This window comes from Aulonocara sp. 'chitande type north' Nkhata Bay, linkage group LG4 (genome assembly GCF_057382095.1).
Source record: "Aulonocara sp. 'chitande type north' Nkhata Bay isolate Kocher_YH1m ecotype deep benthic linkage group LG4, A_spYH_male_GT1.1, whole genome shotgun sequence".
Lineage (NCBI taxonomy): Eukaryota > Metazoa > Chordata > Actinopteri > Cichliformes > Cichlidae > Aulonocara > Aulonocara sp. 'chitande type north' Nkhata Bay.
The window spans coordinates 24,076,252-24,103,615 of record NC_141347.1 but is presented as its reverse complement, the minus strand read 5'-3'; the positions used below and the strand labels follow the sequence as shown (position 1 = coordinate 24,103,615).

Sequence of the window (27,364 nt, the reverse complement as noted above, 5' to 3'; positions counted from 1 at the left end):
TTACTGAGTCCATCCAGAAATGATGAGTGAGGAAAGAAGTTGTATTTGTATGTGTAGTGAGTCCACAATCTCAAAGCTGGTTTGGACGCTGATTCAAGGTGGTGTACTGTTCACTTGGACAAGAAACTAAGTCAATGGGCCATACTGGAACTGAGTCTAAATACACATCAGGGAGTAATGCAAGGTCCGATAGTAATGGGACAGGGAAGAGAATGGATATAAGAAAGAATAACCTTCAAAATATAAGAGGAATCAACAGAAATAAAGAAATTCACCTACACAAACAAGAAGAGCCAGGCAGGCAGAAAAACATCTCAAGGGTAGAGCCAATAAAAGTCTAAAAATACAAATTTTACAGCATAAACTGTGACGTGAAAGTTGTGAGTATGCTTTCATAATAAAGATTCTTCCGTTACCTATTAGTCTACCTCTGTCTTGGAGCCACAGTGATGGGAAGTGGTCCCCTATTTCATCTTAATAGCTTGGCTGTTTTTCTTTAATTGTTGCTTTTTATCAGTTCCCTTCTTCTATCCTCACAATCTCTTCATTTAAAGCTTAGCTTGACTGTGCCATGTGTTCTACAGTGCAAAAACCTTCAGATTTGTGAGGGGAAGATACTAACCAAACACCTGAAGCTGACACCTGCTGGCATTTTAACATTAGTAATAGAAAAAAGCTGGATAAGATGTTGAATTCAGATAGCAGAAAGATATCCAATAAAACAGAGACTTGCAGGTTATGATTTTAATGTGTCCTGACTTCATCCACTTAGTGGTGACCAATTGCAAAGGAGTGAGAAACACCTGCAGCACAAGTCTGGCAGACCTCAGCTTTGTTGCATAGCTGTCAGTCCTCATCGTGTTCATCCCTCCTTGGGCGCTGCCTTTCTCAGCTGCAGTGTCTCTTTTTCTTGAGTATCTTCAGGTAAACTGCTACATAGAGTTAGAACAGCTTAGGGGATCTCTCTGTATTTCATTTATATTCATTAGAATCCTTGAAAATATTAAACTTTTATATGTTTTTTTTTGCGAAATTAAGTTGGTACTCACATGAAGTTAATGCATCAAGGTTAAAGACAGTTGTTTTTTTTTAATGCCACAACTTTCTACATGGCATCTTTTGCTTTGTTTCTTTCAGCTCTTCTCTTGCTGTATGACGTCACCAACAAATCATCCTTTGACAACATACAGGTTAGTCATTCTCTTGATTAAATAATTGTGTCCATAAAACAAAATAGTACTCACTTTTATGCAAGTACATAGTATGACTGCATCACATGTCCATTCCAAAATTCACCTTAAAAGTAGTGCATGTAAGTGATCAGAGTCGAGGATGAGAGGAAGCTGCTAGTGAAGATGTCTGGGGTGGGTCTGGGACACGGGTTTCGATGCCTGACGTGTGCTTTTCAGTAGTCTTTAAAAAGTGAAAGGATGTGGCTGGATCAGGGCCACAAATGTCAAAAAATTATCTGCGACATCTCTTACATTATTCATCGTCACTGGAATAAGTGGAAGTACAATCTGACTTTGTAATGCTGAACAACATCATGACCAAATGGCAATCAGGAAAATGGAGATTGATTACTATGTCATTGTAATTTGTGGTGGGGTGGTTGGGGGAAGGCATTATGGAGTTCTTCCCATACTGTCCAGTGGGAAAAGTATGAATGAGGTCTGTGCAAAGGGGAGACTTGAATGAAATAACTAATCGGATCAGGAATATGAAGGAAGACTGAAAGTTAGGGTAGCATGGTTACCTTATTGTCTAAACTTTGTGATATTTCTCAGGAATAAAATTCAGGACGATTTAATTATTAGGTGAAAAATATTTTTTACAAATGTAGTTAACTTAGTTTCTTTTATGAATCACTAGGGGGGCATCTGTCGGCTACACTTGGCCTTATCGTTAGGCACCTAGGCCAGTACCACTAATAATGGCCAGCAGGTCAATATTAGTATTTCTGCAAGGTCATCTTAAAATTCTCTTTTTGTCTACTAGGAAGTAATGGATGCACTCGGACAGCAGGAGCACTCAGAACAGATTAGTTGATGAAGGATTAAATTAATAATAATCACATGACCACTTGTGTATATGAAACCATTTATTATTGTTTGTAATGAGACCAATTCAATCCAGAACTTGTTGTGGGCTTATAGTTTTGCTTAAACACAGCAGTTAGATCCAGTCAGTCTCATATAACACTGTTGAAATCCCAAATTGCAGCATAGTGTTTTCTTCCCTGAACTTTCTGTATTGATTCATAGATTTCAGAACAAAACTGATATTTTCTGTCATATAATAATTATGTTATATACTGCGTTAAAAGAACAAGCAAAACTCTTTCAGTTAGAAATCAAAAAAGAAATGCCAGCAGCACAGCAGGGGAGGACATGAAAAGATGCAAAAGTCTATAAAGAAAACAATTTGTTCCAATATTTAAATGGGAAAAATAGTTTTCACTGATGTTAAGAGCACAGGCTAAACAATTACTCATTCATTATCAAAAATAAATTTAAATTATTTGACAATTTGACACCAGTAAAAGTGAAATAACTGTCAGAAAGGGCTGCAAAATGGCAGCTTTTACAGAAACCTCTATTTCACCATTTACCCTCCTCAGCAACAACAGTTGTCAAAAGAGGTAGAGCTGTGTCAGCTGGTGTCACTTTGTAATCATAGCACTTGTTCCCCTCTGTGTAATAAGTATAACCTGCAGCACAAGGGGACACAATTTGCAATTGCTTTAATTTACAGTGACCAAAAAAGGATTCATTCAGTGCACCAAAGGGCTTGTTAAGGCACGAAGAGCCTGTTTGTTACCAGCCTGTGCTAGAGAAATGTGATGTGCCTATCTGCCCTGTGAGATCACTGAAGCAGGAATGATGCTTTTCAAGTCCAGATTTGAACAACAGCTAAAGTGAGAGTGGGGGTTGGGGGGGTTATGTGAGTGCAGAATGCAGAGAGGAAGGACTGATACGTTGGCAAAATAGTAACACAGGGGAGTACAAGTAGCAAACTGTCCGCTATCTGACACAAAATCTAGCTAGAACAGGCCTCTGGCCCTTGTCTTCATGGTCCAACACACAGTGCTACGGGCTATTTTTTTATATGGAAGTCTTTACTGTCCCAACAATCTTCACCCATGGGTATACCTGCATACTCCTCTAACCTGCTGTGTATCAAATTTGACTTTTTAACCACATATTTACTGTATATATTTCATATATAGATATATTAGCACAAAATAACAAATTGCTAAAGAAATTTCTTAAACCCAGTGTAAGACTTTCTAAATTTATTTAACAAAGATAAAGGACAACACTCAGATTTGAAGACTGCAAACTGATTAGAAAATATTTAAAAGGGAGTGCAGCAGGAGTGTAAAATGGATCCCTGTATTAATTGTGACATTAATTGTGCCAAAAGTTTGCACTTCTTACTGCATTACTTTGAAAAACTAAGCATATATTATTCAGTGAAGTGCATGTACAAACATACCATATTTGAGAACGACTATAAATGAGCCTGGAAGCACTTTATTTTAGTAAACTAAGTGAGACGGGTTGTGTGGACTTATTGTTGTACTGTTGTGAGAGGCTGTGGAGCATTTTTGTGTTTGTTTCGATTATTAGCTTATCATTTACTGTTCGGGCCAACTTGGATCAAATTCCACAGTTTGTGGCCTATGAGCAAATATAAGTTTGAGACCTCTAGCTTAGTGAGCTGCAAACATTATTACATGTATACATTGTAAGCTTGGTGTAAAATGATAGATGAATGGTGTCAGTTCACTTCAGGTAATGGATCTGTGGATGTGTCAGGTTTCATAGCAGCTTGTTAAAAAAACAAATGTGTAAAATTGCCTCAAAAAGGTCAGAGAGATCACCAAAGGCAGTCTGATTTATTCTTTGGAGAGTATGGATATCTGCTTTTTTTTTATGGAGCTACAGTCTGAGTAGAAAACCAGCCCCTTTACGTGATTTAAATATAACTCAACAATTTTCCAAGTTGAACAAATGGAGCAATTCACAGTATGGCCTTCCAAAAATCAAAATCTGCCACTGTTTTCGTCAAGTCTCCCACTTGTTTTTGCTCTTACCTAATTAAAACTCCCTATTTGTCTTGTTCATACGAGACTATTTTTACTTTTTAGAGTTGTAAATTAGGGCTGAACGATTATGGAAAATAATCTAATTGCGATTTTTTTTGCCCCAATATTGCGATTGCGATGCGATATGCGATTATTTTTTAAGGTATTTGTCTTCTGTATTATTAAACAAAGACAAGCAATACATCATATAGTATGGCCAATACTATATTACATTAATTTTAAACTGTTCTTTCCTGGAAGACAGACCTCTGTTATGATGACATGAGGTGATGCATGAATTGATGACTGACATTTTTATTTAACTTCTTCAATCACAACAGTATATTTGAACATACACAATAGTTTATTTTTAGCTTACAAACATCTGAGCATAAAGTGCTGACAAGGAACCCTGGTGTAAACATTAAAATGAAAGTCAGTACAATGTGCAGATTGCAGAAATATACATAAAAAAAATCAGTGGCTTTACCACACTCAGTTTTTCGACATCTGTGAACTACTAGACAGTCATTCAATTAAAAAATAATATTAAATAAATAAAACTAATAAATAAAAAATACACACATCTTACTGATCTCTGCAGTCAGTAACATTACACATAAAGTGCAAACATAATAGCAATTGTATAAACACACACACAAACACGCCTTTAAAGTTTAAAGGCGTGAAATTGGACGGTCTAGTTCTGATTAGCGTCACCGCTGTCTCGGTGGAGTTTAATAAACTCGGCCGTCTGCTTCTTGCTATCTAAAATATAACCAGACACTGGCGTAAATTCTCGACTGTCTCATACTTCTGTTTAATAAGTTTTCTGTTTGACGTTTAGTCAGCTGTGTGAAAACCAAGGAGGAACCCACCCGGGGGATTAATAAAGTTTTATTTTATCTAATCTAATAACTTTAATCTCAGCCAAACCGATTTACTCACGAACAAACAAAACACTGAAAAAAGCCCAACAATAACATTTTTAGGTTGTCTAAGTGACTTATATATTACGTTTAACCCGAGCAGCGAAACTCCGCGGTGATCTGAAAATGATGTGCCGGGAGTTGTGCCGTTCTCGGCCGCATCAGTAACCCTCGAGCTCCCGGCTAGCTGTCGAGCTGGTGGGTAGCAGACGCCTCTGAAAACGTCGAAGCACTTTTGCAAATATGGGATATCTTGATAAACCGAGCAGATATTTGATGTTTACACAACTACTTTCTCGCCTGAAAATATGTTAAAAGTTTATTTTGTGACCCAGAAAGATTAGTATGAGTAATTTTAAAACTTAGTAGCGGCCGCCATTGCTGGAAACTGGAGTTTGGCTGGGCCGCGCTATGAATTCTGGGATATGGTAGTAATTTGGACAGCCTTCGGCGCGTCGCTGTGACGTAATCGGTCTACAAATGCGGCCTCAGGAGGATGCAGCCCATGAATTGTATAATATAATCGCAGTATAATCGCAGCCTTTGCGGTTAGAAAATTGCACTTGATCATGTCGCGATATTATCGCAAATGCGATATATCGTTCAGCCCTATTGTAAATGTAGGCACAAATAGTATGATAAGCAAAGTTAAATGAACAGCTTGACTTTCTGTCTATTTTTGGTTGTTTCACAGCTTGGTGGAGTCCCCCCCACCACCACCGCCCCCGAGATTGTTGACGTTTATTTAATACAGTTATAGTCTCCTACTGATACATTTACACTAATCCTCTGAGGCACAGATTGACAAGTCCTTCCCCACCCTGCTCAGCCTTCTCCCTCCCTGTTTCATATCCTTCCACCACTCTCACACTCAGTCAGTGTCTATTACAGGCAGGAGATATGTTGGCGGTAAGCTGCAGATTCCTGCTGGCATACTGCTGCCTAACGAGCACTAACTCATGTTAATGAACACTAATGGTGATGAATGCCACTCTGAAGGAGAAGCAGAAATGAGATAGGCAAATAGTTCTCCTTTTCTCGTGCCCTCAGAACCGCTCCCCTCTGCAGTGTTTCGAGGACACAATTACAGCAGCACATTAACATCATTCGAGCTGTCCATCATCTCTGAGAGAAAGACTCAACATGTAAGGCAATAGAAGTCCAATCAGTTCATCTCATGAATGTTCCAGCCGCTGTCACTTGGATTATGTTTTAAGTGGTTTGAAGATAAAGTCAAATTCATCCACAAATGATTTCTTGTATGTGCGCTGCATCATAAACATCTGGCTGTTTCAGAGTTACTCAGGTGTTTCACGCCGTCCTGGCAAGCGCTATCAATCAGTGGTTTGTTTATATAATACACAGTGGCAAGTAACGCAAGTCTTTATTTTTGCAGAACTACACAACCCATTTAGTAAGATGATGAATGCCTTCTTGTCAGAAGTGGTGCTTCAGGGAGACTATAAAAGTCTATTTAGACCTCTGCCGCAAATTATTTGTCTGGGCTTGTGTTTTAAATAGCAGCCTGGCTCCTGTGGTGCCATCGTTCAGGAGTAAGATCATTTGCTCTTTGTGGGAATTAGAGTGTCCTATCGAAATTATTCACTCCTGTCTGTTTGTCTGTTAACCATCTAGTCATGAGAGATTTCTCCTCATCATTAACATCTGGGGCTAACAAAAAAGTTGGTCTTAAAATAGATATTCAGTTATTATTAGACCATTATAACAGCATGAGGTCAGGGCAAAATCGATTAACATTGGTAGGTTAACATTTATGCTTTTTCTTTTGCAAGTCTATATTTTTATTCTGGGATTCCTCTAAAGAAACTTTGCATAATTCATAGTTTTAAAAAATGTCTCACAGCCTCTCAGTTAATCATCTGTCCTAAACAGAGATGTTTTAACTTCTCTCTCTTAAATGTCCGCTTTCTAAGTAGCTGCAACAGAGGCAAACTAACTGTAAGTGTTCTTAAGACCTATTTTCTCTTTGTTAAAACAAAATCCATACTTGGATTTACACACTGCAGTCGCTTCAACACTTTTTCTACCTGAAGGGAAGCGTCTGTCAGTGAAATAGTTACATGGCTGCTTGGATACATAAAATAAGTAAGTTTACTTAACAGTTATATCTAACATAGCCTCATTAACTTTCTGTTACAGTTACCAGTTTTACACATGTACAGTAAGCTGTGTATTAATTCAAGGAATTTAAAATAAATTTCCTTTACATGGAGCCAATTCACAGCAGCAGTTGCCTCGAAGCACTTTATATTCTAGGATTAAAAGCTCTACAATATTAGAAAGAAACCCTGAAAATCAAAATGAGCAAGCAGTTGGCAACAAAGGGAAAGAAAAACACCCTTTTAACAGGAAAAAACTTTCTGCATAACGATGCTTAGTGTAGCCAAGTACAGGATAGGGTAGGGGAAATTAAAGTAAGATGGAGAGAATGGGCCAATAGCTAGATTCGCAGGAGGGATAAAGGGAGTTGCGTGGAGAAGAATGACTGGAGCCACAGGTAAAGTTGCTATGAATTGTATTAAACTATTTAGCAACAATTTAACAGCATTTTATGAACAGGAATGAAAACATAAAATAAAATACAGTGACAGCAATAATAATAACAGTCAGAATCCTATCTGAGCTCAGATATGTCAGTCTTGCCGGCTTAATAGTCAGTGTTCAGTCAAGTCAAATCCAACAGGTCAAAAGTTTGTGATTGGTGCGATTTCGTCCTACCGCACTGTTGCAATTGTTCGTGAGAGAAGAGCAACCTGCCCTTCTGGGCCAACTCAGAATGGCTGTGGTTCGGTTCGGTTCAAAGGGAAAGGCTCGCCATCTTCCTCGTCAGGAAGAGATCCAGGTCTCACGATCCCATAAAAAAACCTAGCCTGTAAACAACAGGACTATTACTAATTCAGTTCACACTCTAATGATATACATGGCCATATGTAAATAATGTAAGTGCTATAACAAAACAAGCACAAAACATTAATTCTAATTTCTAACTATAGTCTATACAGTGCATCTTAATCATGAATGCAATCTTTAAATCACAATCAGCTTATTCTATCGTCAAGGTGCACATTTCTATCAGAAATCAGAAATAAACCATAAACTATGGTAGATTATTTTTTTACAGTATTGCCCTTTAACTGAATTACAGGAGCATTGCTTTACACTGCATAGCAATGAAGCAATATATTATTTACACTCAATGTACAGAATAAAATTACCAAAAGAATATACAAAAACCCACAGGCTGTAGTTTTACAGTATGTGGTAACGTATCAGCACAGTAAGAATACACACGGACATCTATCCAGTGCCGCTCGAGCATCAAATGTAACAAAATAAAGTAGATTCATGACCTTTAAGATCAACATTAACTTATTCCATCATCTAATTTTAGTGCATTTAATATTCAACAAGTAATACTAGAACATCATCAGCACACAAGCTGAGTGCTCAAAATGGCTGAACTCAGTGAGAAACCCCGTGTGTTCTCCCACAGTGAAAACGTGGTCAGCTACAGCTATGAGCATTAGGCTAGTTAGCTTTTCAATTAGCCTGATTCGCCCAGTCCCAGTTTAACTCACCAGCACACTTCTAATGTTCAACTCTCAGAGAGGATCTTGTTCAACTCTCAGAGAGGATCTTGTTCAACTCTCAGAGAGGATCTTGTTCAACTCTCAGAGAGGATCTTGTCCACTTCATCCGCTCCCGCGCAGATCTACAACATTGAAATCGGGCCATTATATTCCCTGTTAACTTCTTGTTAGCTTTTTAGCTTCAAGGTTAGCTTAACAGCTTCTGACTCACCGCGATGGTTTCAAGGTCCGAAATGTTCACAATAAATCAGGTCCGTTTCTCCAAGGTCCATGCAGATCTCCGGTATGGATATTTGCTCAATTTATCAAGTTAATAGTTATGTTCCAGCGAAAAGCTTGGCGGTGAAAATCAGTGATGGTCTCGTGCACCTCCGTCTCTCTCTGTGTCTGAGCACGTGACGGTACAGAGCAGGGGAAGGCGGGGCTTGTTCCTTCCTAACCAGTAGGGGTGTTAAATATACTCTTTGGGTTTTATTCTTATATTTATAGTATTTATCTTTTATTATTGATTTCTTTTTGATCAACTCAGTGATTAACAGAGTAATGATAAATCCCAATTAACAATAACATGTAGTGCATTACTGAGTCGTGTAAACTCACTGGGTTACATCAGGGAGGGCCAGCCAGCCACCAAGACTGGTTTAGGATGAGGGGAAGAATGAAGACGAAAGACTCAGTGCATTGTGGGAAATGACCCAGCAGCCTACACCAACTAAAGCGTAACTAAGGGAGGATTCAGGGTCACCTGATCAACCCTAACTATATGCTTTATCTAAAAGGAAAGTTTTAAGACTAATCTTAAAAGTAGAGAGGGTGTCTGTCTCCTGAATCCAAGCTGAGAGCTGGTCCCATGCTAGAGTGACCTCCAGTCACTCTAGGAACCAAAAGTAAGCCAGCACTGTGAGAGCGAAGTGATCTGTGAGGATAATAAGATGCTATGCAGTCTTTAAGATATGACAGGGGCCTGATTATTTAACATTTTGTATGTGACGACGAGAAGGATGTAAAATTCAAGTCAGAATTTAACAAAGGGCCCATAAAGAGCAGCTAAAATGGGAGAAATGTGCTCTCTTTCTAGTCCCTGTCAAAATATGACTTCTGAGATTATTCAAGTATTCTGATTCTGATACTCTCGCTGCAGCATTGTCGATCCACTGAAGGCTTTCAGGCAGCTTTTAGAGCGAGCTGATGGTAATAAATTACTGTAGTCCAACCTAGAAGTAATAAATGTGGGAACTAAGTTTTCAGCATCACTCTGTTTCTATTTTTATTTATTGCACAAATGATACAGGCAGGCCCTGTATACTTGCTTGATGTGCACGCTGAAGGGTATATCCTAAACAAAAAAGACTCAGAGATTCCTCACAGTGGTACTGGCCAAGGTAATGCCATCCAGAGTAAATATCTGGTTAGACACTATGTTTCTAAGAAGCAACCAAAGGGTCACTAGTTTGATTCCAGCCAGAGACACAAATCCCTTCAGGGTTGCATCAAGAAGGGCATCTGGCGTAAAACTCTGTCAAATCAAACATGCAGGGCTATCCACTGTGGCCACCCCTTGTGACAAGGGAGCCTCCGAAAGTGACATTTGAGTTAGACTCAGAAGTCAATGGACTGGAAAGAGAGAGACCAGGTGTATTAACAACCAACATGGCTTGCATTTATTTCATGGGATCTATACCGCTTCTAATCCTGCAGTTTTATTTCAAACTTAAAATATTAAATCCCATAGCTTTCTGATAACCTTAGAATTGATCAGTCCCCTGACAGGGATCAAAATTAATCTCTCCAAAGGCACATGGTGTCTGTTGGGATATTGACTATGCAGATCAGTCGCTCTAGCCTAGATTGAAATTCATTTTCCGCAAATGAAATGTAATGTTTCTTATTGAACAGTCTGGCTTTGGTACTGATCATTGAAAGATTAATTACCATCTAACTGCACTCGCACTGCCGATGTCCAAATGCCTGATCATGCTTACATGTCTGCATTGTAGAAACACAATGAAAGCAACGAGGGGGATTAAACCTTCATCTGTCTGTCTTCATTCATCTCTCTCGTTGCGTCCCCGGGGCATGGATTGGCTTCAAATGAAATGGCCGCCTGCCTACCACATTGCTGTTCACTAAATGTCATGGCACCACTGCACCAGATGGTGATGAGAGAAACTGTCATTAAATAATGCAGTGATGTGAAGTCAAATACCATTCATTTCACAGTCTGTGGAAACTTTTGGCATTTGTGAAACGACCTGTTTCAAGCTTCCAGGTGTTTTATGTTGTTGTGCTTTGAAATCATCCTGATTATTCTGCACAGTCGGTTCCTCTGCAACCTAGTTACCTTGTCGCTCAGACATCACCTTTAAATTGGCGTCCTGCGTGGAACATTATTAGTATGTCAGCTCCATTGCTTCCGCAGATTACTGTAGTCATATATATGATGCAGCCAGTGGACCGTGGATCTGCCAAGGCAAAGCGCCAGAGGAAAAAATGATGTACCATTGTTCAGGCAGCTGCTTTCTGTGGACATTTCCATTTACTTTGATGTCGGCCCCAAAGTGACAAAACAAATGGGGGCACTTACAGTACGTGCACACAAGCAATGTAAGATGAATGAAGACTCAAGATTTAAGTCGCTTGCTATTTGTTGTTGTTGAAGCAATTCCAGAAGAAGTGATATGACCAGAACCCCAGCGGATGGATTTATGTTACAGGTGCCTCGTTAAAATAGCTTCAAAATCAGTGATTCTATAGGCCCTTTTTCTCTTCCTCATCTCACCATTTTTTGTTATATAACACCACATTTGTGCACCAGAAAGCTCCTTTTATGGTCGTCTGAGTGTATTGAAACTCTGCTGAAAGAAGCTCTTTACCTGTGAGGGGGCTGGCAGGTCAAAGGTCAAAGCCGTTTATCATATATTTTCAGAAGAGAAATATGATTCGTTGGCTGCCACTGTCTCTCCTTTAGCTTCCTCAAAAAGCATCATTACCCACTTGGAAGTTAAAGTAAAGAAAACAACTTAGTCATAAATGAAAGTACTCAATTCTCCTGTTATTATATCAACATTAAAGATTGTACAAGAAGTACAGGCATGCCTTTGCTGCATTCACACTTTCCTTGGCATAAAATATCTTCATCTGAAGGGATATATAGTTTATTTAGGATTTGCTTTAAGGAGAAAAGAAAAGAAAGAAAAAACCCAAACAAAGGGTTGAAAAAATTGGGGAAGGTTTTTTTTTTTATATTACATTTTGTGTGAAATGTGTTTGCCCAGGGTGAGTCATGCACTTACCTTACACATTGTTTGTCTGTGTCTGTATCGTTTTATCTTCAGATAATGTCATTTTCTGTCACACTTTTGTCTTTTTTGGAGGGTTGTATCGCTACCCTGCATGAAAAAAGGCAGAGGTGTCATTGTGTTTGTTGCGGTTATTCTGGCTTTTTATCACATTGGTGCTGTCCTTTTATCATCCAGACAGAGGGACCTCACACTGTTTGTTTTTCGATTATTTGTTTAAGCAGAAGAGAGCTGTCGTTAAAACACACTCGCACACATACATGAATTTGTGATGACGTGAATTTAGAACAACACTATTAAATCAGTCAAAGCACAAAAACAAACAGCAATCAAAAGGAAATTGTTAGCACTTCACGGGCTGATTATCTGTTGTTTCTGGAACAGCTTGTGGCTCTTGTTTTTAAAAAAGATCTCTTTTTTTGCACGTTTTTAAAGATACCAGAAAGTAAACACTGGATTCATTTAATACAGCGTTTAAGTAGCTAACATCTTAGTATTCGTGCAAAGAAAAGCAACCCTCATACTATAAGCCAGACATGGAGACACTGTTTTTTCTCGCTTAGAAAATGAAAACAAAATTGCTGAAATTTACACAATAATTTGGTTGACCTGAAAGTTGAAAAATTAATAGAGGATGTATAAAAGAATACCTCTCAAAGGCTTAAAAGAACCAGAAGATTTAAACGTTTAATTACAGTGCTATACGTGTTTGCTACCACCTACAATATGTGTTTACACAACACAGCTTAGATTTCTCTTATTGTCTCATGTGTTAATTAGCCTGCAGCGTGTCAAGGCAGTCGTACCGAATCAAAGATGTTCTGTCTTTAAAACAGAAGTATCTCAGCATAGGCCAAAGTCTTCCCACACAGACTGACCCCATATCAATGTCTCAAAGTCAGCTAAATTTATATGTGGCTTAAGGTGTTTGTGGAGCTTTTCTACACGTTTAACTCTTTGTTTTATCACTTCCTATCAGATCAACTTAAATAAAATATGTCCTTAGATTGTTCTTTATTTTTCATCTCGACTAATAATAAAACTAATTTTGGCCAAAAGTTCAATTTTTAAAGTTGACAATAACTAAACTATGAAAACGGGCACAAAGATAAACCTGATGGAAGACACAGAGGGAAATGGAGATGAAGGCTAAACAACAAGGGAGAAAGGATAACCTGAAGCTCTGAACTATAAGCAATAATAACTAAAAAACAAAAACTAGACTGCAAAAGGTATTAAAACTAAAACTAACAAAACCTTGGAATAAAAAGATGGCAAAACCAACAGGGAATAGCTACTAGAACAACAAACTCCATAAATAATAAGTAAACCAAAAGTCAAGCAGAACAGGCCCTAAAAGTTCATAATATGGCACCCATTCAGTTTTTATATACCATCATGCATGCCATTAAATTTGTTTCTCCTCCACAGACACCTACTCCCTCCCTAACCCTGGTTTTGCCCACAGTTTTCTTTTTCTTTTTCTCCCCACTTCCACAAAGTCTTTCTTATAGGGGTTAATTTTATACTGTAGGGTCTTTACCTTACAGTATAAAGTGCCTTAAAGTGATTATTTATACAGCACCAACTCACAACAACAAACTTGAATGTATTCGAATTGAATTGGATAAACAAAAGAAATTGAATTGAACTTAACTGGTGGATTACCGCAAGTCAAATTCCTGTCATGAGGTAATATTAATTCATTGTGATGAAAATCTAGCAAAGTGGCACATTTGCAGATAAATGACTTTTGTTCTTTTTCTATTGCAGCTTTGGGAACCTTAATCCCCTTTGCAGTGAGTCAGTATTTTACTGCCACTTGGCATTTTGAACACTCAATTTCTTTCTCTTCAGAACATACTGAAACCTTAAATTACTGATTTTTCTCTTCGTTAGTCATGCATACATAATTTGAAGAAACACAGGTCCATTTACAAGACTGGTGCCATCGAGTGCACTGACAGGGTTTAAGAACTGATTTAAATTGCTCCTCCAATAACTTCTTTTTCATAACCAATTGTTCAAATCCGGGTCCTGAGGGGACCAGAGCATACCTCAGCTGTCATACCAGCCGAAGTAGGCTACACCCGGGATAGGTCGCCAGTGTATTGCAAGGCTACAGAGAAACAGAAAACCACTCACATACACACCTACGGCCAATACAGAATCACCACTTAAACTAACAAGCATGGGAGGAAACCTGAGACACAGGCAACAGTGCTAACTACTGCACCACCTTGATTTGAGAATTTGTGTGAACAAATGCAGTAAAACATTATTTGACTTTACCTTTTCTTACTGTGAACTGAACAATCAGCCAATCACAGAGAAGCAAGGGAGTACATATAAACACGTAGACCTGGTAAAGACGACTTAAGTTTAAAACAAGATGGGGCTAAAAGGACTTAAGTGGCATGGATGATTTTGCCAGATGGACTGCTATGAGTATTTCAGATACTGATCTACTGTGATTTTTTTTTTCCCCACACAAGCATCTCTAGGCTTTACATAGACTAGTCTGAAAAAGAGGAAATATCCAGCAAACCACAGTTCTCTGGTCAAAAGTGCTTTGTTGATGGTAGAGGTCGGAGGAGAATGGCCAGGCTGCTTTGAGCTTACAGAAAGGCAACGGTAACTCAATTCAGTTCAATTCAGTTTTCTTTCTATAGCGCCAAATGACAACTCTATATTGTACTTTATATTGTAAGGTAAAGACCTTCTCTACACAGATGGTCTCCACAGTCACACAATGTCAATCGAAATACCTTTCTATCCAAAAACCTTGAAACGGAAGATTCGCATCATATAGTTGCTGCAACAAATCTGCAGCGACTGTGTCAATATGAGCCAAAATCTCTTAGGAACATTTCCAGCACCTTGTTGAATCTGAGCTGCAACACATTGAGGCAGTTTGAATGCAAAAGGGGGGTCCAACCCAGTACTAGCACGGTGTTCCTAAAAAGGTGGCCAATGATGAGTGTGTGTTTTTATGCTTGTTGTGCTTACACTTTGAGATCTTGCCGTGAAGAGCAAGAAGCTTTTACTATATGCATTTTCTTTTCTTTCTTTCTTTTTGTTTTTGTTCTAGATCAATAGAACAATTCAGGCAATTCAGAGGAATTTATGTTCTACGTAGAGGGCCAAGCTGAATCCCATAAATGTTCTTAAAGGAGAGATTTAAAAAGTGGAAAGCAAGAGAAAGTAAAAATGTTATATACTTCACTCATATGTCATATACAAGACTTGATGCCCCATTTCCCTGTTAAATTACAGTGTAATCTGATATATCTCAGAACAGCTATTTATAACTGTAAAATATAAAAGCACCATGCAATATAGAATATAACTTTCAATAAGGATAACACCATGTGTTTGGCTGCCATAATACCATCATATTAGTGTTCCTGCTGTAATCTCCATCTACAGTATATTGTTGGTTGCTTGTACTCATAAAACCTAAACATGAGCAGTCTAATGAGTGTTTGCACTCATCAGCCACACTTCCTCCGGTGACAGCAATATTTTACAACAAGCTTTCAATTTTATTAACTTTGCTCTAAAAAATGTCGTGTGACTTCTCAATGAGATTATATAGTTGATGCTTGTTGACATTTAGTGCTGTTTAACTGGATTCATAAAGAGCAGCACACTGCTGTACATGATTTCAGCTGCAGTTTGGTGCGGTGTATGTCAACTTGGAAACGAAAGAGACAAAAGTTAAGGTCAGCAAATGTGTTTATCGGCTCGAGTGCAAAAACAACTTGGAGGAGAGCGTCACTCTTACTCATGCTCATATTCACTACGACTGCCGCTTTTCAAAGCACATCAGTCATCCCGACATGTCTCACACCCATGTTTGCTGGCAGATGTACACGTCAGCTGCTCTTTTATAAACATGAAAGCCTTTCTCTTCCCTGTCAGGCAACAGACGTCAACTTACAGGCCTGTCGTTGTCAGTGTCTTTTTCTTTCTTTCTTTCTTTCTTCTTTTTAATTGTCAAGTTTTATAACACACCAGTTGCTTGTTAAATTGGTTTTATTCACTAATCTAAATAGTGTATTCCCTTACAGTCTAAATCTACCAAAGATGGCACATGCAATGAGTTATTCATAAAAGCCAACAATAAATTTCGCCAACAATAAAACCACTTTGTATTATTATTGTTGTTATTATGCATCGCACGTGCATGCAGATTTGTTTCTGCGTGCACGTGTGACAGGATTGCCCCAAGTGTGACAGGATTTCAGTGTGTCCTCCCCGCGTGTCAGGCGGTGCCACAGTGTCACTGTTTAGCACAGCTGCATAAACCTCCTCTCAGGGGAGAAGCCCTATTTTCTCTTTGCGCTCCTGTGGGTTGGTTCATTTTGACTCTGCCTGTTGTTGAGAGCAGATTTCTCCCCTCTCTTGTCTCTTGGTGTTACACTCTGATCAAAGCTTGGCAAGAATAGCGTTGTCACCCATAGCAAATCTGCTTAGACAAAAGTGCAGCAGAGGAAAAGTTGGGTCAAACTTCGAGGCTCCTTGAGGATTGTCACCTTCATTATTATATGCAAAGAGATTCTGCATATTGTATTGGGAGTAACTAATGTGTTATTGGTGTTAATGTATGGTATTTATTACACAGGTTTTGGGGCTTTTATTGTTCCTTTATTTTGGAGCCTCAGTTTAGCATTAGAGCAGTAACTATTTTGTTTATTGAGTCAGAAGTCACCAATCTAAAATGAGAATTTTGTCATCAGTATCCGTAGACCGTGTTAGGGCATCATAACATCACACCTCCTCAACTAAAACACAAAAAACTAATTCAGAACAGTGGGTTTGAATCCACTGGACTTTCTGTGTGGAGTTTGCATGTTCTCTCCAGGTACTTCGTCTTCATTTCACAGTCCAAAGACAACTTTTTATGTAGACTAATAGATCAATAACTCCAAATTTTAGGAATCCTAACTTTAAGTGGTCCGTAAAATGTATGGATTGTATATTCTGAATTTGAGCAGGCTGAGGAATCTTGTGATGAATGCTGATATTGTGAATAAAAATGACATCACCACCCCACACTACTGCAGTTGTAGTTTTTAATGGGTTGGTTTGTTTTTGCTGTAAGACACACAGCTAATCCCACAATATTTTAATACGGCAGTAGCATATGTGCGATTTTATTTCTAAGGAAGAATTCAAATTTCCAATCAGTCTTTCTAAAGAAGAGAGAGAGAGAGAATGAACAGCTGACCAGGCTGGTCCAGTATCCTGGAGTAGTACACATACCTGCTGTCTCCTGTGACAACAAAAGAAAAACAGATGCAACATCAGAAGTACCCTCACATACCTCTGCCAGTGACAACTTGTCTTTGCCATTGTCACAACGCAGCCACCAGCAGCTGTGTGCCTGGCTTCATATTTTCCTTCCTCTTTGATATAGATCCTTTGGTGTTTGACTTGTCTTTTACTGTCCTTTTCTCCATCTTTCTAAGAACATCGTTACTGGCTCTTCAATTGTTTGATTAACCCTGACACTTGGCATTGCAGCTGTATGAAATATTTGATGGAAAATAGCAGGTAATAATTTGTTGCCTGGAGCATTTTAGAAACCAGTGGGCATTTTAATTCATTAGAGCTCAAGTGAACAAAAATCAGAGGTGCTATTTATGAAACATGAATCATGTTTCTTGCTCATTTTGACTGGGTTGCTTACAAACAAACAGAAAAGCACAACAAAAACAATAGAATCCAGTTCCATCTGATTTGTCACATAATTTATGGACTTTTTAATGTCAGAAAAACAAAGAGAAAATGTATTACCTCCTCTCGCGCCATGCCACGATCTCACTGACATTTGGTTCCCTAAGCATTTGGCCAGAGATCCTGGTATTAGTCTTGAATAAAAGATGAAGTGAGCCCTGAGACTTCCCCAGCAGCCGCTGACAATATTATTTGGAAGCTGGTATTTATCTGCTTATTTAATTAGATAAATAAATGGATTCTTTTCAAAAAACGTTGCACTATCTGCACATATGCCTTGATGCTGGTAAGAACTAATGATAAAAGGTGCTTAATGTATGTAATGTTATTATTTAGTATTTTTTGATTTAAAAATTGACTTAATTATAGTATAAATTATGTGTGTAGTTACACTTAGATTGCTTTGTTTGCTGGAAAAGATTAGATTTATTAAAGTATACGAAGCAACAACAGAAAATTTAGTTTTTTCACTTTCTTTTACTTTCAGTTGCTTTCACAGTATCTACCTAAAAAGCTTGTGCTAGTCTTCTTTCTTTTCTATGTTGTGCTATGTCTAATTCCCTTTCATCTCTACAATGAAGGTAAAGCCACTATAGCCACATGAATTTGTTTTATGCCCGGTTAAATTAACTGCTATTGTCCTTTAAGTCTGTTTAATATTTTATTCCTAGCTTTAGCCCCAGGCATTAGCAGACTACTCCTGCTAACTAAAAGTGATTTGGCAATCATAAACTGGAATCCTTTGTAGTTTTTCCAGCTTTATTTTTATTGAGTGATGTGCTGTTACAGTTGTTACACTATTAGTTTTACAGTTAAAAGCTCTTGTTGCATACAGTTAGGACACACTATCTGCCTTGAACGTTGACCTTCTTGTTGTAATGTTTAGCTTCCACTGAGATTTGTGGGTCAGAAAAGCTCAACTTGCCTGTATCCTGTAGCCAGATGCAGTAGGACTTTCTGGTATTCTTGGAATGCATTTCACATACTGGACACTAAATCACATTTTCTGGAATACTAAATGCTATGTTAGTGGGACTAGAAATGCACCTAGAATCTATTGATTCGCCACATTGATTCATTTTGTTTTCTGCTGCATCATTGCATGCATATTTCCTCTGCTGCAACGAAAACACAAAAGAAGACTGCAGTTCTCCAGGATGAAAGTGACAAGTGGCATCATGATCAATGATTACATCCGTGAAATGACCCATGAGGCGATGTGCTATGAACAGCCAAATGATCTAATTACAAGCTATGGTTCATCACCAGTAATCACAGCATATGGAGAGAATCACTCAGAGGCAGGCTGTCAGATTTTATCCTGCAGAGGGTTGCTTGTAGTTGTGGGAGGATGAAAGTTTGCACGGCCGGGAGGTAGATAACAATAACCAAAGGCCAAATGCATGATCCAATATTTTGATAAATATTGTATTGAACAGAGGTTACATCATACAAACATAAGCGACTTTCAAAGGATGCACAGAATTCAAAGATGCTTCATTTTCAGAGACAAGCAGTTGTAGCAGCTGACCTAAGCAATATGTGAAACCTTGACAAAAAAGTTGAATTATACATGAAGCAAGTGATTAGCTACATGGAAGGTGTTCCTCTGAAACATTTCCCCCCCTCAGTACTATGCTGAAGATCACTGGTGATGCAAATTCAAATCCAGCCCAGTCTTTTTTATCTTTCTTAAAATAGCAAAGGGCTCAGGGCTCTGATTAAAGAATCTTGGAGCCACCATCAGCTTTCTCAAATCACCAGACCTCGCTGACCTCATTAACTCTGAAGCCCATCAAAACACAAATGAGATTCAGCATTGATTTTGAGACAACCCATTAAACTGGTGAGATGACAAAGGCTGTACCGGTGAACAAAGGGAGTCTACTCAGTAGTTTCTTTGTGTACAGATGTAGCTTAAATAGCTTTCACTCAGTTTACCAGTTCCCACAAAACACTATTTGAAATGTAAGACTAATTCTTTTTATGTATGTCCCAAAAGGAGCTGCTTGGCCACGAAGAGCCGTACCATGAAGCTCCTGGCCCACAATCTTCTATTTCTTTTTCTTTCTTTCTTTTTTGTGCTGATCTTAGTGCAAGTGGAGTTTTGGAACTGTACAGTTATTGAGTCAACTGAGCTTTGGGGACTTTTACACAGTATACGCCTCAGTACTTGTAATCTTACATGGTCTTTCTTTTTGTGGCTGTGTTGCTGTGGTTCCTAAACGTTTCTACTTTGTAATAATACCACTTACAGCTGATCATCTGGGATTAGGGAAGGAAGGGAAGAAATTCCAAAAACAACAAGTCAACATCTGAATTCAAAGATTAAGAAATTTGGTCCGTTTATTATAGCTAAGATATTTTTGGCTTTTGACTCAATGTCAGGATATTCCAGAAAAATGTTGAGTATAGACAGTCGATTTAGAAAAATAGAACAATAGATGTTCTCCTCCCCCTTTTGAGGTGCCTATAGCTCAGGGGAATAAAGCTGGTTATCTACTAATTGAAAGGTTGGTGGTTCAGTTCCTGGCTGCTCCACTTGCCAAAGCTTTCTTGGACAAGATATTGAACCTCAAGTTGCTCTCTGATGTGTTCAGTGGGGTGTAAGATAAGATAAGATAACCTTTATTAGTCCCACACGTGGGAAATTTGTTTTGTCACAGCAGGAAGTGGACAGTGCAAAAGTTATGAGGCAAAAATTAGAATACAATAAGAATAAATACAGTACACAACTGTACAGAATACAATAAAATAAAATACTATATACAGTAGAATAAAATAAAATAAATATACAATAAGATAAAAATAGAATACAAATACTATATACAACTGAGTAAAAATACAACGATGTGGATGTTAGTTAGAAAGCTCTTAGGCATTGGGTTGTGTGAATGTGCCAAGCTGTATAAAGCACAAGTGCTCCAGTAGAGTAGAAAAGCTCTATATAAGTCATTTATCATTGACTCATATTAAAAAGTGGACAGTATGGTGGGATGGCAGTAGAGTGAAATCCACATCTTTTTGAATGCAGCTGCGCATGTGAGCCTGGTCATGTTCTATTTCCAGAAGCACGTTGGTCACAAGGTGAGGCAGGCAACTGCTTGGGGCCTTACCCCCAAAGGATGGTAATGTGCAAAGTATCCAATGAGTAGGAGAGACCTGACCTCCCTTAGGGGCTTAGTTTACTTTGACGTTTAATATTTGTTAATTGACCTAACAGAGCAGGCAAGTGTGTTTAGCTCTGCTGGCCATGATGCGACTGAATCTAATGTGGGCATTGCTGGGAGTCAGAGATGAGTAACTGGTTTATTAGCATATCTAACAGGCTGAAATATAATAGAGGGTGGTGGTTACAGTACTAACACTTTTTTAACCAGTATACTTAGTCTTGAGCATTGTTGCTGAAGTAAAATGGTTTCTTCCATTCTTCCAGTCTTACCTGTCATTTTGTAGGACTTTTGGCGACAGTGCTGTCATGTTATTTATAATGAGCTCTAGTTAGAAGGCTCCCCCGTGAATTTTCACCACTGTCTGTTTCACTACTGTAGCTTAAACTGATGGGAATAATTATGAGGTATACACTAGAGGGAACGATTCTTAGTTGGCCTCATTCAGTATGATAATCTCACCTTATATAATTTGAAGTTCATTTAATATACTGGATGTAATCTCATTAAATATGATTTGAAGTTCACTTAATATGCTACATGTATCCTCTGTGGGAAAACTACTGTAGCTGCCTTTATTGTGTGCCTTAGTGAGTGAACTCTGTTTAACCCTGTGCCTTAAGAATTGCAAGCCTTATTTGTTGGCCCCAGCACAGTAGACAGGCCTCGGAGGAAGGCTGTCATACAGTCAGTGGGCAGAACACACTGGGAAGCATGCTGAACATATTGGGAGTTCCCAACCCTGATGGGAGCTGTTGTGTAGTTGCCATGCTGAATGCAACAGTAAGGCCGAGTTATGCCTGATTAGTACTCAAATATTGTGAGAGGACCGGTCTACTTATTCCATGGTGGAGGAATTTGGGATCATTTTTGATTTTTTCTAACAATTCATATCATAATAGTCTACAATTCATGTTTGCAGAAGGCTACCCAGATGTATTCTGAATGTCTTGATACAATTTAAAACACATATACTCTGTGTGGTATATATTTTTACGAGACATAAATAACTTAATTCAAATTATTTAATAGACTAGTCGCTACCTGTCCCCTCAGTCATGGCCTCTTCATGCTTATCATTATCAGCAGTGTCAGATGGGTTTATCTGCTGCTCCAAAGCTACCACAAAATTCTATTATAGGGGAGTTATTCAATATCACATAGATCCTACTGGAACCTTTAAATTAAGTTTTTTTTTAACTTAAAATGGTAGGCCATCTGTGATTCATCTCGTACCTACTGGGCTGCGCAAAATAAACTAGGCTAATAACCTCAGTTATATGTATTGGTATTATATCAAACGTTGTACTAGCCTTGTAGCCTAAGCTGATAACACAAAATTTCATCCACATTTCCTCGTTCCCAGCTGCAACTGGGATCTGTCTTCTGGTAAACAGGTCGGTTCACATAGCATATTTGACAGCATCTTCCTCCAACGCCCCTATGAGAAATCGCTCAGATGATAGAATTCATCTGATTTACTATGATGCTGTTAGATGAATGGAGATAGTGGAAAAAATAAAGTAGTTGTCAGAACTAATTTTTCCCACTCATCCGTCTCAAAAGAGAGGTGAACATAAACCAGCCCATCAGCAATCAGCCCGACTGTCCTGATTAGTCAGCTGTCCCTACATATTGTGACTGATTAGGATTCACATATCGTCTGTGCTTGTGTACAATATATTTGTTGTGTTTTTTTTCTTTGTAACAAAGAAATCGGAGCCAGTGGCTCCTGTCTCCCTCTGCCTTTTGCTTGTCCTTCGTCTGTCTCTCACTCACTTTGCTTGCTTAAGGTTTGACGTCCCGGGATCACTTTGTTGTCGCTTTACTGTTCCTTCTGCTTCTTTTCTTAGGTGACTCTGCTTTTATCAGGAGAAGCTCAATAAACTGCATTGCAACAAACTCTGCTTTTCTCCAAAAACCTGAATTTTTGTTTTAGTTGTTTTCCTTTTAAAAGACATCAAAAAAGCTGAATCCAAAACTGGGGAGACAAAGTTTATCGTTTAGGTTCCAGATTTTTGAATAAACAAAACTGTTGCATACCAAGAAGTCACATCAAGGCGACACATACGGTTTATAGTGGATTTACATGAAACCTGCTTATAGTCTCCCTCGGCCATATGCTGGCACACAGAGACGCTGAGAAATTCCTTTACAAATGCAGTGTCATCAGCAGACTTAACTGTAGTTGTCTGAGTGGGACCACTAAACAAAAAAAGGATTGATCACCTGCAGAAACTTGTGCAGAATAACTCGCTGTGGGTACAATTAGGCATTGTGCTGAGACGGCGGGGAATATTTCAGCAGGTGTTTGTTTGAGCTAACTAATTGCTCATTAACAGTGAACGGACGGTTCAGCAGCTGTCGAAGCTCACACAGTAAGAAAGGCTGTTTGTTCCCCTGGATGACTTTCTCTCCCCACGGCACATATTACAGTTAAACCACGATGCAGCTGATTTTAACTGATGATGATATTTTTTACAATCTTACTATACAGTTTGTTAAAATCTTAAAATATTGCGATTCCCCAGATCCTCTGTCCTCTTTCTTTACCCTTTATTTTTGTCACTCTTTGTGATTAGATTTAATGTTTGAGCTTGTCCTTGCGAAGTCCCAGACAGGGTTTGCTTTTTCGGAGTCCTTCCATATGCATACCACACATTTATCCTTGTCTCTTCTTTTCTTGTGTTTATCAGGCATGGCTGACTGAGATCCACGAATACGCCCAACAAGATGTAGTGCTCATGCTGCTTGGAAACAAGGCAAGGCACTGAAATTCTTTCATAGCGGTAACAGTTTTTTACACATGCGTTGCAATACCGAACTTTTCTAGAGATTACCTGAGTGAGCTGCCAGCTCACATGTACAAAACCCATCTGACAGGGATATGATAGTGGCACAGATAATTGCCCTTTGGATACACAGTGAGTGGGCATGTGGAAATACTTTAAACACATGTGTTACATGTTTGAAAGGACAGCTTTGGGCAATAATCTGACCTGATTTGTGCTTAAAGGTACTCAATCTGACACTCACAGAAGTCCCATCATTTTTATACACACCCATTACTGTGGCACCTAATGTAAATTCTTCCACTATCAAGTTAGCACCTGACAATGAAACTGTTGGGTCTTGCCTTTGGTTTAAAGCCTTTAACAGGGCTTGGAAGTGAGGGACAATATAATGCACACTTGATTTTTGAACTGGATTTTGTCTTTTATGGGATTTGTTAATAGCGACAAATACCAAAACACACACAAAAAAGTTCTCTAATGTTGCATCTAAGAAAATTCAGAAAAAATAAGTATCGTTGTATTTCTAAGTATCAGTAATAATTTGCTGCTCCAACAGATGCATGCTTAGCATCAACTGATGTCTGTGCTTAAGCACAACTACTTGCTAAAGCTGTTTGAAGCTCAGTCAGTTGATTATTGGTGACATTTGCTTAAAAACCTGTTTTTTTTTTTTATGTATCCTTTATTTAGCCATGAGGGTCCAGTTGAAATACAACATCTCTTCTGCCAATGAGTCCTGAGTCATTCTGTGTGCGCACACATCTAATAACTGTCAATCAAATTTGCAAATATTAGCGAAACACATTTTCTGGAACTGTCATTCTTTCTAAGCAGAGAACAGATGTCTTTGGCTCAGAGCTCTGTCTACTTTCAGTCACCTAACGTGCCATAACAGCCTTTTAATAGCATCCCGAGACTTCTTAGCTGCCATCGGATCAGAACGAGGCTTATATATGGCAAAAAGCCTGCAATTGGTGAAAGCATATTTGGCGCTGATGCTGATGGTTGCTTGATGCTGGATTGTAACCTTGTTTTTCCTGTCTCATCAGGCTGATGCCACTCATGACAGGGTGGTGAAGAGAGAAGATGGTGAGAGACTTGCTAAGGTGAAGAACTAAGATGCATGGGGATTTGTTTAGCTGTGTCATAGTCTGAAGGTCCACACAATATAAACAGAAATTTTGCCCCAATCTTTTTCTAAACAGTGAAGACATTAATTTTTCTGTATATGTGCTTTTCCAAAGGGATTTATATGGCTGATTGGATTTTTATGGCAAGCATGAGGATTATAAATATTACAGAAATGTGTGATTATCTGGAGATCCATTTGCATTCTCACTCTAGCTCTTTATCTGAGATTTCCTTCTGCTGTTAGGAAACGGAAGATAAGACTCGGATGTGTTTTCTCCCCCATAGATAATAAAAATTTGATAGTCAGTATTTACTCTGTAGAATTGTGTCTTATGGCTCATCGTGTTTTATGAGCTTCTGCATAACATGTATCGACTGTCAGTCATCCCCAGTTTTATAGCTCTTTCTTCAGTGCGACTGCAAATCCTTGCACTGCCTCAAAACCAAGTGCACTGAAAAAAAAGGTAAACTGCCAAGCAATTCTTTTTAGAAATGGCAGCAATAAAGTGCCAATAAGTAACTCGGGGCTCAGCCTGGAAGGAAAAAGACACATCAGTTATCATCTCTGTTTGCTGATACAAATTTGCCTGCAGAGGGAAAGCATGGAGATGGCACCGAGCTGGATTATCTACAAGTGAACAAGTGTGAAGCTGCTGGGCACTACATTTTTATGCAGTTTTTATCCACCAGTCACAATTTGTTCTTTCAAGCTTAATCCTGCTGTGTTAACTTTTTATACATACACTTATAGGCCATTTCATGAGGTTTCTTATTAACGCAAATATCTAATGCAACTCGGTACATTCAGGCATGTAGACATTGTCAAGACAAAGTTCAAACCGAGCATCAGACCGGGAGGTAACTTTGAGGCATGGTTGTTAGTGTGTTTTCAGAAACTGCTGATCTACTGGAATTTTACCACACAGCTCCCTCTCGAGTTTACAGAGAAAGGTGTGAAAAAGAGAAACTATCCAGTGAGCGCTATCTTGGTAAAAATGCCTTGTTTTTGTCAGAGGTCAGAGAAGAATGGCCAGACTGCTTGGAGCTGATAGGAAGGCAACAGTAACTGAAAAAAACACTTGTTAAAACCAAGGTGTGCGGAACAGAATCTCTGAGTGGACGGCATTGCGAAATTTGAAGTAGATGGGCTACACTTGGAATGGGAAACTGAGGCTACAAATTTTACAGGCTGACCAAAATTGGACAACAGAAGATTGGAAAAAATATTTCCTGGTTTGAGTCTTGATTTCTGCTGCAACATTCATTTGGTAAAAACTAAATGGCTCCTACCTTCTATAACCATTCAGGCGTCTGTTGGTGTAGTAATGGTCCACGGGATATATTTCAGCACATTTTTAATTCATCCATCCATTTGCTTCCGCTTATCCTTTTCAGGGTCGGTGGGGGGCACTGGAGCCTATCCCAGCTGTCTTAGGGCCAGAGGCAGGGTACACCCTGGACAGGTCGCCAGTTTGTCACAGGGCTAACACATAGACAGAGACAACCAATCACACTCACATCTAATTTAGTGCTTCCAATTAACCTAACCCCACTAACTGCATGTCTTTGGACTGTGGGAGGAAGCCAGAGCACCCAGGGAGAACCCATGCAAACTCCACCCTGGCCTGAACTCAGGACCTTCTTGCTGTGAGACAATAGTCCTAACCACCATGCCACCTGTTTTTAATCAAATCAAGCATTTTTTTTTTTTTAAACAGCACAACCTACCTGAGTGTTATTGCTAACCATATCCTGCCCATCTTCTGATGGCTCAGACTGGTTTTTGGAACATGACAATGATTTCACTGTGCTCAAATGGCTTCGAAAGTCACCAGATCTCAATCCAATAGAGCACCTTTGGGATACGGTGGAACAGATGTTTTGCATCAAATCACAAATCAAAATTTAGGAAATTCAGACCTTAGCAATGTTTCAATGCAGCACATGGCTGAATGAACAGATTAATGGACAGGTTTGCAGTTTATTATGACTGTAAACATCTTTCTCCAGTGTCTTGAGCTCCTCTGCTCAAAGCTGCTTCTTAAAAAATTAAGAAAGAAAAGATTATTTTTTTGAGGTTTTAGTACAAACATCACAGAGAGCACAAAAAAAGCACTTTGCATTAAGATTCATTGCTTTGGCTCTGCAGGAATTCGGAGTTCCCTTCATGGAGACCAGCGCCAGGTCAGGCCTCAATGTAGAGCTGGCTTTCACTGCTGTGGCCAAGTAAGTATATTTCTCTTTGCAAGTGTCAGGGATTATATAAAGGATGTATGAATATAAAATGTGGTTTTTAATTTAAAACATTTAGTATTTTCATATAAACATGGACGTCAATGTGGAGTCAAAAAGATTTGTTACTCGTGTAAATGCTTCCTTGAAGTTGCAAATGTTTCAATAAAGATCTGAAGTACAGATTTAAATAATAGTTTTCCCTTACTAGTGTTTATTTTTGTCTTTATTTGGCTAAAAGAATGGCAGAAAGTCAGGTGGTTACACAATATTAAATTTTTTGCCTACCTCTGACTTCTGCTTGTTCTCCCCTTTTCTGCACGGGCTTTCTCTCACAGTCCAGTTTTAGTATTTCAGTCTGAGCA

General features: G+C 38.7%; 1 protein-coding gene and 1 long non-coding RNA gene across 2 annotated transcripts in view; one reads left to right on the top strand and one right to left on the bottom strand.

Moving 5' to 3' along the window:
- The window catches only part of LOC147332628 (ras-related protein Rab-26-like), a 60,365-nt gene that overhangs the window by 30,124 nt on the left and 2,877 nt on the right, over positions 1–27,364 (top strand). Inside the window, exons 5-8 of the mRNA XM_086289300.1 lie at positions 1,138–1,190; positions 23,538–23,603; positions 24,686–24,742; positions 26,917–26,993. Of these exons, the coding sequence (XP_086145426.1) occupies positions 1,138–1,190; positions 23,538–23,603; positions 24,686–24,742; positions 26,917–26,993 (253 nt within the window). The remainder of the gene's footprint in view (positions 1–1,137; positions 1,191–23,537; positions 23,604–24,685; positions 24,743–26,916; positions 26,994–27,364) is intronic.
- On the bottom strand, positions 7,539–9,112 carry LOC147332629 (uncharacterized). Its single transcript, XR_015128829.1, has 2 exons — positions 8,842–9,112; positions 7,539–8,752 (listed from the first exon to the last, which is right to left on the bottom strand). It is a non-coding gene; the product is annotated as an uncharacterized LOC147332629 (long non-coding RNA).